The following is a 12,357-nucleotide window of genomic DNA, read 5'->3' as shown; positions in this document are numbered from 1 at the left end:
ACCGAAATTGAGAGAATGGTGAAGGAAATGATGAGCCAAACTTTCATTAAACCGAGCCAGAGCCCCTTTGCCTCCCCAGTTCTGTTAGTTAGGAAAAAAGATGGTTCTTGGCGTTTTTGTGTAGATTATCGCCAACTTAACACTCTAACCATCAAAGATAAGTTTCCCATACCCCTTATTAAAGACCTAATGGACGAGCTTCACCTGGCCAAATTCTTTTCCAAACTTAACTTGCACTCGGGCTACCACCAAATCAGGATGAGGCCCGAAGAGGTCCAAAAGACTGCCTTCCGAACTCACCATGGCCATTTTGAGTTCTTGGTGATGCCTTTTGGGCTCACCAATGCCCCGGTCACCTTTCAATCTTTAATGAACCAGGTCTTTGAACCCTATCTAAGGAAATTCATACTTGTGTTTTTTGATGACATCCTTATCTATAGCCCAACTTTGGACCAACATCTTAGCCACCTAAAAACCACTTTCGAGGTCCTTAGAAACAACCAGCTATTCATCAAAAAGTCCAAGTGTGCATTCGGTCAGGACCAAGTGGAGTACTTGGGGCACCTAATCTCGGGCAAGGGGGTCAGCACCGACCCAAGGAAGGTGGAGGTTATCCTCAACTGGCCGAGGCCCACTACCATAAGGGCCCTCAGGGGTTTCCTAGGGCTCACCGGGTATTATCGAAGATTTGTGAAGGGATATGGAGTTATTAGCAAGCCCCTCACCAACTTGTTAAAGAATGGAAACTTCCAGTGGGGGCAGGAAGCAGAAGATGCTTTTGAAAAATTGAAAGTGGCAATGAGCAAGGTCCCCATATTGGGTCTACCGGATTTCAGCAAGTCTTTTGTGCTAGAGACGGATGCATGTGGCGTGGGGATTGGGGCTGTTTTGATGCAAGATGGCAAACCATTGGCCTTCTTAAGTCAAGCCCTCAGTCTAAGACATTTAGGCTTGAGTATATATGAAAAGGAGTTTTTGGCTGTTCTCATGGCTGTTGAGAAGTGGCAGCACTACTTAGAGGCAGGGAGGTTTGTGATCAAAACTGATCACGAGTCTTTGAAGTTTTTGCTACAACAAAAGCTTCACACTCAATTGCAGAAGAAAGGAATGGCAAAGTTGATGGGGCTAGATTATTCTATACAACATAAGAAGGGCAAGGAAAACTTGGCCGCTGATGCTTTGTCAAGGTGACAAGAGGAAGGTAGTGCAGCCTCCATAACTATGGTGATCCCTGAATGGTGCAAGAAAGTGGTGGATAGCTATGAGGGAGATGAACACATCCAGAGCCTGCAGGAGAAATTAGCCCTGGGAAGAGAGGAGGCAGAAGGTTACACCATGGTGGATGGGCTGTTGAGGTATAAGGGAAGAATTGTAGTGGGCCACAATGAGAAACTCAAGAAAAAATCCTACAAACTCTGCATGACTCCCCCCTAGGAGGGCATTTGGGTATCCAAAACACTTATCTAAGGGTGAGGCAGTTGTTTCATTGGCCGCAACTCCAAAGGGCAGTCAAGGATTTCGTGATGGGATGTGATACATGTAAGAGGTGCAAATAGGAAAACGTGGCATATCCAAGGCTGCTGCAACCCCTGCCAATACCAGAACAGTCGTGGACAAATGTGTCCATGGACTTCATCGAAGGTCTGCCGAAATCAAAGGGAAAGAATTGTATAATGGTGGTGGTGGACTGACTTACTAAGTATGCACATTTTATAGGGCTGGCTCACCCCTACACCGCCCAAAAGGTAGCCAAGGCATTCATGGATAGAGTGGTAGCTGTGCATAGGGTTCCTAAATCCATTATATCTGATTGAGACAAGGTGTTTACAAGCTATTTTTGGAGGGAGTTGATGAAGAACATGGGCATGGAACTCAACCTTTCAACTGCCTATCATCCCCAGTCCAATGGGCAAACAAAAATGGTCAATCAAAGCCTAGAAACATATCTTCGATGCATGTGTTTGTTACAGCCTAAGAGTTAGCATAGATGGCTGGCTTTGGCACAATGGTGGTATAATTCCAGCCACCATGCTTCTATAAGGAGAACGCCATTTGAAGCAGTGTTCGAGTATAGTCCACCGACCCTACCGGCTATTGGAGGGCACACCACTGCTCCAACTGTGGAAGAGTATTTGCAACAGCGAAGGGAGGTGCTACAGCAGCTCAAACAGGAGCTGGCATCGGCCCAAAATCGAATGAAACAATACGCCGATAGGCGGAGAAGCGATCGTGAGTTCAAGATTGGGGAAAGTGTCCATCTCAGACTCAAGCATCTACACCTAAAGTCCATCTCTCAAGAGCCAATCTCTAAACTCAACCCTAAGTACTTCGGGCCGTTCCCCATAACCGCTAGAATTGGCACAATAGCTTACCAATTGCAACTGCCGAAAGGATCCAGGATTCATCCGGTCTTTCATGTGTCCTTATTAAAACGGACCACCGGCAAGGAGAGGGTTAACCCTAAGCTACCAGTACTACTGAAGGAGAAAGAAGGAACAAAGAAACCCAAGGCTATACTAGAAAGAAGAGTGGTCTACCACCAAGGAGCCCCTCTCATCCAAGTGCTGGTAAGGTGGCAAGGAGAGTCTGCGAAAGGGGCTACCTGGGAATACCTCCCTCAGTTACTACAAAAGTTTCCGAGGGCAGCCAACCTCTTGAATATTTCTTGAGGACAAGAAATTGCTGAAGGGAGGGGGGGTATTGTCATGAAACAAGAGGAAGGCCGGAAGTCTGATAAATTTTGCTGCGGATATTAAGTAGAGATTAGCTATTTTCTTGTCACTATTAATTATAGTCTTTAACATTTCCAGCTGGTAGTTTGTTAGGTTGTTATGCCAGGTGTAAAAGGGTCTGCCAGGTGTTATGGTGGACTAGGATAGGACAAAAGAATTTGTTAGAGGAGAGAAGGTCTACTGTGGCAGCACCTATGGATTCCTATATAAACTATGTCAGCCTACTGCAAAGAATCAATCAATTAACAGATTTCATATTCTATCTCTTTCTCTTTCTCCCTCTCCCTCTCTCGCTCTCCTTTTCTCTCTCTCTCTCTCTCTCTCTCTCTCTCTCTCTCTCTCTCCCCTTTTCCTTCTAGTCCCTTCTAATTCATACCGAGTTAGAAGGACGGCAGTCGTCACAACACAACTAGGACAACATCTTACCCTCAAAAATGTCCTACATCCTCCTAAACTATTCACCAATCTCATATATATCCAGAAACTCATTAAGGACACTAATTGCAGTGTTATTTTTTATTCAAACATTTGTGAGTTTTAGGAACAGGGCAAGAAGAGGATAATTGGGCTTGCTAAGGCTAGGGCTGGACTTTACTATCTTGTAGAACCAGGTGAGCAGGACAAGAAGGAAAGTACTTCTCTTGTGTCATACTTAGCTCAGTCCAACAGAGACCTATTGTGGTTACACCATTACCAACTTGGTCATCCCTCTTTTCTAACTCTTAGGGTGATGTTTCCTGAATTATTTAAAGATCTAGACATTAAGGATTTTCATTGTGTTGTGTGTGAGTTCACAAAACACAAAAGGATATCTTTTCCTCTATCTAATAAAAGAACTAAGTTTCCTTTTACTCTAATACATAGTGATATTTGGGGCCCATCAAATGTTCCCAATATTTCTGGGGCAAAGTGGTTTGTTATTTTTGTGGATGATTGTACAAGGTCAGTGTGGTTATATTTGTTGAAAACAAAGTCTGAAGTTAGTAATGTGTTCCCTATATTCTACAACATGATCAAGAATCAATTTGGGGTGGGAATAAAACGATTTAGGTTAGACAATGCTAGGGATTTTTTCAATCAATCTCTCTCTGTTTTCTTTCAACATAATGGTATCATTCATGAGTCTTCCTGCCTTTACACTCCTCAACAGAATGGAATGGTCAAAAGAAAGAATGCCCACCTCTTAGCTGTTATTCGAGCTCTTTTGTTCTATCATAATGTTCCTAAACATTATTGGGGCGAAGCAGCTCAAACAGCCGCCTTCCTTATCAATAAACTGCCCTAAAAAACTCTTGGGTTTCATAGTCCAATTCAATTGCTAACCAAACACTTCCCTGATTTTCATGTGACTAGTTGTTGGAACCTCAAGGTATTCGGGTGTGTAGCCTATGTTCATATCCCTACAGTCAATAGGGGAAAATTAGACCCTCGTGCTCTAAAGTGTGTTCATTGGATACTCTCCTACTCAAAAGAGGTATTGGGGCTATCATCCTCCTTCAAAGAAGCTCTTAGTGTCAGCAGATGTAACTTTTTCAGAAAATGATTCCTATTTTAGACAGTCTAACACACGAAAATAGAACCATCTTTGTCTAATAGGGATCATTCTCCTATTCTCCTTGGTCCTGACCTATCATCCTCCTCAACACCATCCCCTACTTCAAAAGATTCACTAGGTATGACATCAAAAGAGCCTACTACAGAAACTACCAGACCATTGCAGGTATATTCAAGAAGGACAAGACCAAAACCTCCTCCTATGCAAGCCTCATCATCCACGACTAGTCCTAATCTCACTACAGACAGCACTGACAATTCAACCACTTCTTCTGAACAATCACCAGGTAATTCCTTTGCTAATCCTTTAATATCTGCTGATAGCCCTGCTGAGTCTACTGAGCCCACACTTGACATTTCTAAAAGTGATCTTGATTGGCCTATTGCCCTTAGGAAGGGAACCAGAACCTATACTAAACATCACCTGCATCTATTTCTTTCTTATTCTAAGTTGTCGCCCACCCACAAGGCCTTCCTTACCAATCTTCATACAATCCCTATTCCTAAGACCTTTTTTGAAGCAATAGGGGATAAGAATTAGAAGAATGCTATGGAGGCTGAGATGGCAACCCTAGAAAAGAACCAAACGTGGGAACTTGTGCAATTGCCTAAAGGAAAACATCCATGTCACAACCCAAGGATATATTAGGAATAATCTTGTTAAAACCGAACACTTATATTATGCCCAACACTCACTCAATTCTCACCGAACCAATCACAACACATACACAATAATAGAAAGTAAATAATTGACAGAATTGAAAAAGAACATAATTCAAACCATAATGCAACACACCCGATTTACCCTGATTCATGTCATAGAAATGGTACTACATCTAGCACTCCAACGAAGAGAACAATCCAGTAAGAACTTCAGAAATCAATACAACAATCCCTCACTCGCCTTCTCTTATCTCTCGAGTACAATACTCACATGAAAAGAATTCAAGAACTATACTTAATCACAGCTCTCTTCTCTTTTCTCACTGCACTCGAACAAGAGAATGGAATGACAAATGATTGATTGATCAATATAGGTCCCTCTACCCTTCTATTTATAAACTAAAATGGCAGACCTTTCTAGGGGAAATAACTGACTTATTACAAAGTCTAAAATACCCCTACTAATTATAGTTAATTACAACTAAGTCCTACAATCTAACTGTCATCCGATCATCCTCATAATCTCTTCCGATTTCCTCTAGACTTCCAGCACGTTAACTCGGGCAAAACATCAACAAATCTAATACAAGTATTTTCTTTTTGATGTACGTTACTACTTATCTGTTGTACTTTTCAATTGTTACATTGCCTAGACAGCCTATAAATAGGCTATAGTACTTAGAGAATGTATGTTTGAATTGATAATTGAATGCTCTCATTTCCCTCTCTTGAATCCTCTCAATCTCCCTCCAAATCCCCTATAATCTCTCAATTTCTCTCTCTTTCTCTCAGTTCTTTCTAATCTCCCTCTTTATTCTGTTCTTCCTTAATTTCCCTCCATTTCTTCATATCTAACTCTCTCAATTCCTCCCCAATTACTTCTTAAACCTGTTATGAACTCTAGGTTCATGACAATCCAGTAGGCTATAAGTAGGTGTATATGGTAAAGTATAAATTTGATGGGTCATTGGATAGGTATAAGGCAAGATTGGTGACCAAGGGATATACTCAAGTGTATGAGGTAGACTACCTAGATACTTTTGCGTTGGTGGCAAAGTTGAACACAGTCAGGGTTCTCCTATCTTTGGCTGCTAACCTAGGTTGGCCATTACAACAATTTGATGTGAAAAATGAATTTTTGCATGGAGATCTAGAGGAAAATGTTTACATGGATATACCACCAGGATATGGCCCAACAACACAAGAAAAGGTAGTATGCAAATTGAGGAAGGCCTTGTATGGATTAAAACAATCCCCAAGGGCCTGGTTTGGGTGGTTCACAAGTGTGATGCTTAGCATGGGATATAGGCAGAGTCAAGGGGATCATACCCTATTCATTAACCACTCAGCTACAGGGGGAGTAACAGTCCTTATAGTGTATGTTGATGACATTATTGTCACTAGAAATGATGAAAAAGGCATGCGTAAGCTAAAGGAGTGCTTGATCAAGGAATTTGAAATTAAAATTGAAACATTTTTTAAGGATAAAAGTGGCCCACTCAAAAGAGGGAATTTTCATCTCACAGTATAAGTATATAATAGATCTCCTTAATGAGACTGGACTGTTTGGCTGCAAGGCAACTGAAACTCCTATTGAACCAAATCACAAGCTAGGAAAGGCCTTGGAAGATGATATGGTTGACAAGGGGTCCTACCAAAGGATGGTTGGGAAGCTAATTTATTTGGCTTATACTCAGCCAGACATAGCCTATGCGGTTGGAGTAGTTAGCCAATATATGCACAATCCAAGGGAGACACATCTAAGGGCAGTGTATAGGATCCTCCACTACTTGAAAGGAGCACCCGAGAAAGGTATTTTATTCAAGAAAGGAGAAGCCATGACCATTGAGACTTACACGAATCCTAACTATGCAGGATCCATGGTGGACAGGAGGTCAACATCGGGCTATTGTACCATGTTAAGAGGTAATTTGGTGACATGGCAAAGTAAAAAACAGAATGTAGTTGCTCGGCCAAGTGCAGAGGCTAAATTTAGGTCCATGGCAGTAGGGATGTGTGAACTATTGTGGCTGAAAATATTGTTAGATGATCTCAAGATTCAGTGGACAGCACCTACAAAGTTGTATTGTGATAACAAATCAACAATTAGCATTGCCCACAATCCAGTTCAACATGATAGAACAAATCATGTTGAAGTGGGCAAACATTTTATAAAGGAAAAATTGGACAACGGCTTGATTTGTACTCCTTATGTCTCTTCAAGTGATCAACTAGCGGATGTATTAACTAAGGGACTTCTTGCAGCCGTGTTCCACAAGATGATAAGCAAGATTGGGATGCACGATATCCACTCCCAATCTTGAGGGGGAGTGTCAATAATAAAAGATCAGATCTGGTCCTTATTCTCGGACAAGATCAAATCAATGAATGATTGATATTAGTTTTATATGTTTCCTAAACAGAATGTATCTTCTAGATTGTTGTTGTATCTTTCTGTTATTAGCTGTGTCTTTCCATTAGTTGTTGTATTCCAAATTTGTATAAGTTTACAATGGCATATTTGGAAGCTTTCTTATTAGGAACTTACTAATTTATGAAGGAAGTTTGTATATATATTTGGTTCTACCCATCAAAGGGGAATAAGATTGAGAGAAAACTTTCTTTCCCACATCTTTCTTGACAAATGACAACTACTTTTTTCAGTTCTCCCCAAACTTGTTTGTATTTTAGTAATCCTCACCAAACTTGGTACAAGTCAATGAAATAGAAACTACAGTGACATAACATTCGATCAGTCAACTCTTAACCAAATGAAGGAACCACTGCCAACCTCAAAAGAAAACAAAAAAAGCATGATGGATTAACCTCAATTCTGAACAAAAAAGGCACGTTGTATTTACTTATTAACATTAGCCACCAACATCTTCAACAAGGTCTGAAACTGATTTCTAGTACATGCCATGCCAATGATAAGGAACAAATTAACAAAAAATAATAATAATTAGAAAACCTAAGAGGTAATGTCAAAATGGTGCTCCACTAAATGATTGTCGTCCGGAAGAAATAAATTATTGAAGTTATGAATCCAAAAGAAAACTATGCCCACCTCAATGAAAAACAAAATGTACAATGGAATTACTTGTTTAAAACCCATCTTACCCAACATCCTCAACAAGGTCTGAAACTGGTTTCTGATTATAGCATGCAAATACTAAGAAACAACATCCTAGACAAGGTCTGAAAGTGCATAATTGTTATCAAGAAGAAACAAATTGTCAAAGACATGAATCAAAGGATTCTTAGATAGGTATTAGTAAATAACACCAACATGACGTAAAACCAGTTTCAACCAATTCAAATTTATAAATAAAAAAATCTAGATGTTTATACAAAACCAAGTTTCACTGTAACCAATACCAATTACCAAGTAGTAATATCTTCTATAAAAGCTCTTAATTTAGTTCCAAGTCAATGATTCAGAACAAGAGAAGAGAGGGCAGTTACAATGTCAAGGAAAAAAGTTAATAACCCAAAAGATAACTCATTACAGTTTTATTATTTCTAAGTCAAAATAAAGTTCGAAATCACGGTCCGTGAAATTCACTAGTATTTCTCAAGCTCCCAACTTCACAAAAGCTTCTGCAAGCTCAAAAGCTCCAACTGGGAAACCTTCTTGCCCACAGTTAAAAGCAGGTGAACAAGAGCTCCTTTGGTTTATTTATTGTGTGGAGAAAGCAAAATTCTATTAGCCAAGCTTTCTGGAACCATTCCACAAAACCATAATCACAAGTACCCGAATAAACTAGCTGTTTGGCAAGACCATTTTGTCCAGATAGAAGTGATGTCTAAGTTTAACAAAGCCAAATCGTTTCTCAGGATAATCCAGTCATGCAACGGTGTCCTGACAAATGGACTTGAATGCACCCCATTAAACAGCAATTTTAATTCGGCAAACAAATCGACTAACCAGGCATTGCTAAATATGATGTTAATAATTATATAAATTTTAACCATGAAAAAGGAAACATCCTTCCAAAAAATCTCATGGTGACCGATAACACACTATAGAACAATTTCTACCTGTAGAATTCATGGGCATCACAGATCGAATTGTGCACATTTCATCAACAAACATTCAAACTTCTATAAATAAAGGAAGGTTGAGTAACAGAGAGATCAAAGCAAGCTAATGCACAAAAGAAACTTCTAATCAGTGAGAGAAGTCAGAAAAAGCAGCTAAAATCGAGAACGAAGTGAACAAAAAACCCTAGCTAAAACCAAAAACCTGAGAAATTGGCATCACATTGTTCGGGCAGACATTAAGAACATAAATAGCGAGTTCACCGCACCTCAGACTGGGAAGAACTGGAAGCGGAAACAGTGCCCACAGCACCGATCGCAGATCAAGAACAGATGTAAGCCTTCTCTACGCATCTATGTGAGAGACAATATAATATAATATATATATGTGTGTGTATTGAAAAAGAGGCCCTGTTCAAGTCCCGAGTAACTGTAGTTGGCTGTTTGGAATGGCGAAACGGACGGCTGTGATTGAAAGAACGACGGCTGTGATTGAATCGGCGGCTGATCTCTAGCATGCGCCGCGGGAGTACTGGGATCAAGTTGTACCTCCTCTATTTGCAAGACACGTGGTGATTAAACTCTATAAAATATTTGCAAGACACGTAGTGATGATTAGACTAAAAAAAAATTATCTCCTCGTAAATCAGATCATTTTCATGATGAAAATATAATAGGATCCAAACTCAGATGTACGTGACTCTTAAAAGGGACGTCGGAGAACTGACACCACTACTAATAAGAATTGACAATGATAGGAGAAGACGCACACATGGAGATGGACAACACGTCAAAACTATATCGATTTGAAAATATGTTTAATTCGCAATCGAGAAGCAACAACAAATGTTAGAGATTGTCCTCGACAATAGTGAGAGATGAAACCAATGGAAGTGTCCAATTTTTTGGCGAAGTGAGTTCTTGCTTTAGTGTAGACGAATGAGATCGAACAAACGCGATAGAGAAAGAGAGTAGGTGAGAGGAGAATATGCCAATATCGTCGGCAATTGTGGGAGATGGATTTTTGGGCGAGTGAGCTTTTACGTCAATGCGAGTGAGTGAGGTGAAGGAGAGACGATAGAGAGAGAGAATGAGGAAGAAAGAAGGCTTGGGTCGTTATTAAATTAATTTTAAATTAAATTAATCATAATATTTTAATCAAAATTTCGCCATAAATTTAGGTGTCATCAAGTTGTCACCTGTGCAAGTAGCATTTTTCGTAGACTTAAAAAGAGCGTCTTTGTAGCCGTCCATGTTTAATGGAATGCTACGTGGGCGGTTCGTCGCCGCCATGCACGTACGATCCATCTCCATTGAGATACAGACATCCCGACATGTCGACTTTCTTCATCGAAAAATCAACCAATTAAACAATTATCAATCTAATCCAATGCATTTCTTCATCCTTCCAATCCTTCGGCTTCGTCTAGTTCTCTTGGATCAATAATCTCCATGAATAATAATTAATGGGCCACCTCACGGGCCTAAACAGATTCTCCGCCGCCGGCGATGGTCTCCCCACCGCCGCCGCCAGACACAGAGCCACCCGCTCCCGTAGGGGCTTCGGCAACATCCGCCTCACGATCATCTGCGCACTCATCACCATCCTTGTCCTGCGAGGCACCGTCGGCGTCAACCGCATCTTCCCTGACGCCGCCGCCACCACTGCCGAAGCCGAACTCCACCGCCTCGTCCAAGAAGCTAACCTCCTTACCGCCAAAATCCGTTCCGACGACGATGGTAGCGACGATCCGCCCGATGAAAAATCTGAATCTAATTCGACCTACATTTTGGGACCCAAAATCTCCGGCTGGGACGGCGCGAGAAAAACTTGGCTCCACCGGAACCCTAATTTTCCCAGCCACGTAAATGGGGAAGCTCGAGTCTTGCTCGTGACAGGGTCGCCGCCGACCCCGTGCGACAACTCGATCGGCGATCACTATTTGCTGAAGTCCGTGAAGAATAAGATCGATTATTACTGGATCCATGGCATTCAGATTGTCTACAATTTGGCCCATCTCGACGCCAAGCTCACCGGTTACTGGGCGAAGCTGCTGCTGATACGGCGGCTGATGCTGGCTCACCCGGAGGTGGAGTGGATATGGTGGATCGACAGCGACGCCATGTTCACCGACATGGCTTTTGAAATCCCATTTCAGAAATACAATCATCACAATCTTGTTCTTCATGGGTATATATGAAAAATCTTAATCAATCTTGCTCATTATATATAGCTGTCTGTAAGTCCTTCAGACACGAGAGATTGGAATATTATTCAAAGTAATTTGAGTCTCTTGTTTCTTCTAATAGCTATCCTGACTTGTTGTTCGATCAAAAGTCATGGATCGCGCTGAACACGGGGAGCTTTCTGCTAAGGAATTGTCAGTGGTCGTTGGACTTGCTCGACGCCTGGGCTCCGATGGGGCTGAGAGGTCGGGTCCGAGACGAAGCGGGGAAGATCTTGATGAAGAATTTGGAGGGTCGACCGGCGTTTGAGGCCGACGATCAATCTGCACTCATATACTTGCTGATCACCAGGAAAGACGAGTGGATGGACAAGATTTTCGTGGAAAATTCTTACTATCTTCATGGGTATTGGGTGGGGCTGGTGGATAAGTACGAGGAAATGGCTGGCAAGTATCATCCAGGTTTAGGCGATGAGAGGTGGCCATTTGGGACGCATTTCGTCGGCTGCAAGCCCTGCAACAGCTATGGCGATTATCCGGCGGAGAAGTGCCTAAGAAGCATGGAGAGGGCTTTCAATTTTGCAGACAATCAAGTGCTCGAGTTTTATGGGTTTGGCCATAGAGGCCTTTTGAGTCCTAAGGTTAAGAGCATCAAGAACGAGACGGCTACACCTCTAAGTACGGTGGAAAAGCTCCGGCGACCAAAATAATATTTTTACAATTTACTTTTTGTATATGTTTTTTATGGTAAAACAATAAGTAAGATTTTATATTTCTCTTTAAATATTACATCTTTTCTTGGTTATACTAAAATTTAATAATTAAATTTATATTTTTGCTCATGTTATTTCGATTACACTTTTATATCTGTATTTTTGAGTTAATTTAATATTTATATTTTAACATTTTTTTAATAATAACTCAAAATTTTTGTTATTTTGATCACACCCCTATATTTGCATTTTCAACTCAATTTAACACATATATTTTAATATATAAAAAAAATTAAATTAACTTATCTCATTTTATTTTTTTATATATTAAAATAAATAAATTAAAAAATTATAAATATAAGAATATAATTGAAATAACGAAAAATTTAAGTTATCATATAAAAAAAATGAAAATATAAAAATTAAATTAATTCAAAAATATAAATTCATTCATCAATGTTAATGCCC

The 12,357-nt window shown here is 40.5% G+C and overlaps 2 protein-coding genes across 6 annotated transcripts in view; one reads left to right on the top strand and one right to left on the bottom strand.

Annotated features, from left to right (window-relative positions):
• The window catches only part of LOC127806012 (ARF guanine-nucleotide exchange factor GNOM-like), a 44,944-nt gene extending 35,571 nt beyond the window's left edge, over positions 1–9,373 (bottom strand). For 2 of the 5 annotated variants that reach the window (XM_052342945.1, XM_052342949.1), the window contains exon 1: positions 9,260–9,365. The gene's annotated coding sequence lies outside the window, so the exon portion shown is untranslated. Of the gene's footprint in view, positions 1–9,195 lie in introns of all 5 variants that reach the window. The other 3 variants (XM_052342946.1, XM_052342950.1, XM_052342947.1) reach the window with 3 other exon arrangements.
• Positions 9,374–10,456: 1,083 nt separating this feature from the next.
• LOC127806358 (probable xyloglucan 6-xylosyltransferase 5) lies at positions 10,457–11,886 on the top strand. Its single transcript, XM_052343588.1, has 2 exons — positions 10,457–11,181; positions 11,301–11,886. The coding sequence occupies exons 1-2, from the start codon at positions 10,457–10,459 to the stop codon at positions 11,884–11,886; spliced, it is 1,311 nt and encodes a 436-aa protein (XP_052199548.1).
• Positions 11,887–12,357: the final 471 nt, after the last annotated feature.

This window comes from Diospyros lotus, chromosome 7 (assembly GCF_014633365.1).
Source record: "Diospyros lotus cultivar Yz01 chromosome 7, ASM1463336v1, whole genome shotgun sequence".
In the NCBI taxonomy this organism is placed as follows: Eukaryota; Viridiplantae; Streptophyta; class Magnoliopsida; order Ericales; family Ebenaceae; genus Diospyros; species Diospyros lotus.
Note: the sequence above shows the minus strand (reverse complement) of the source record. Positions and strands in the feature narration are given on the sequence as shown.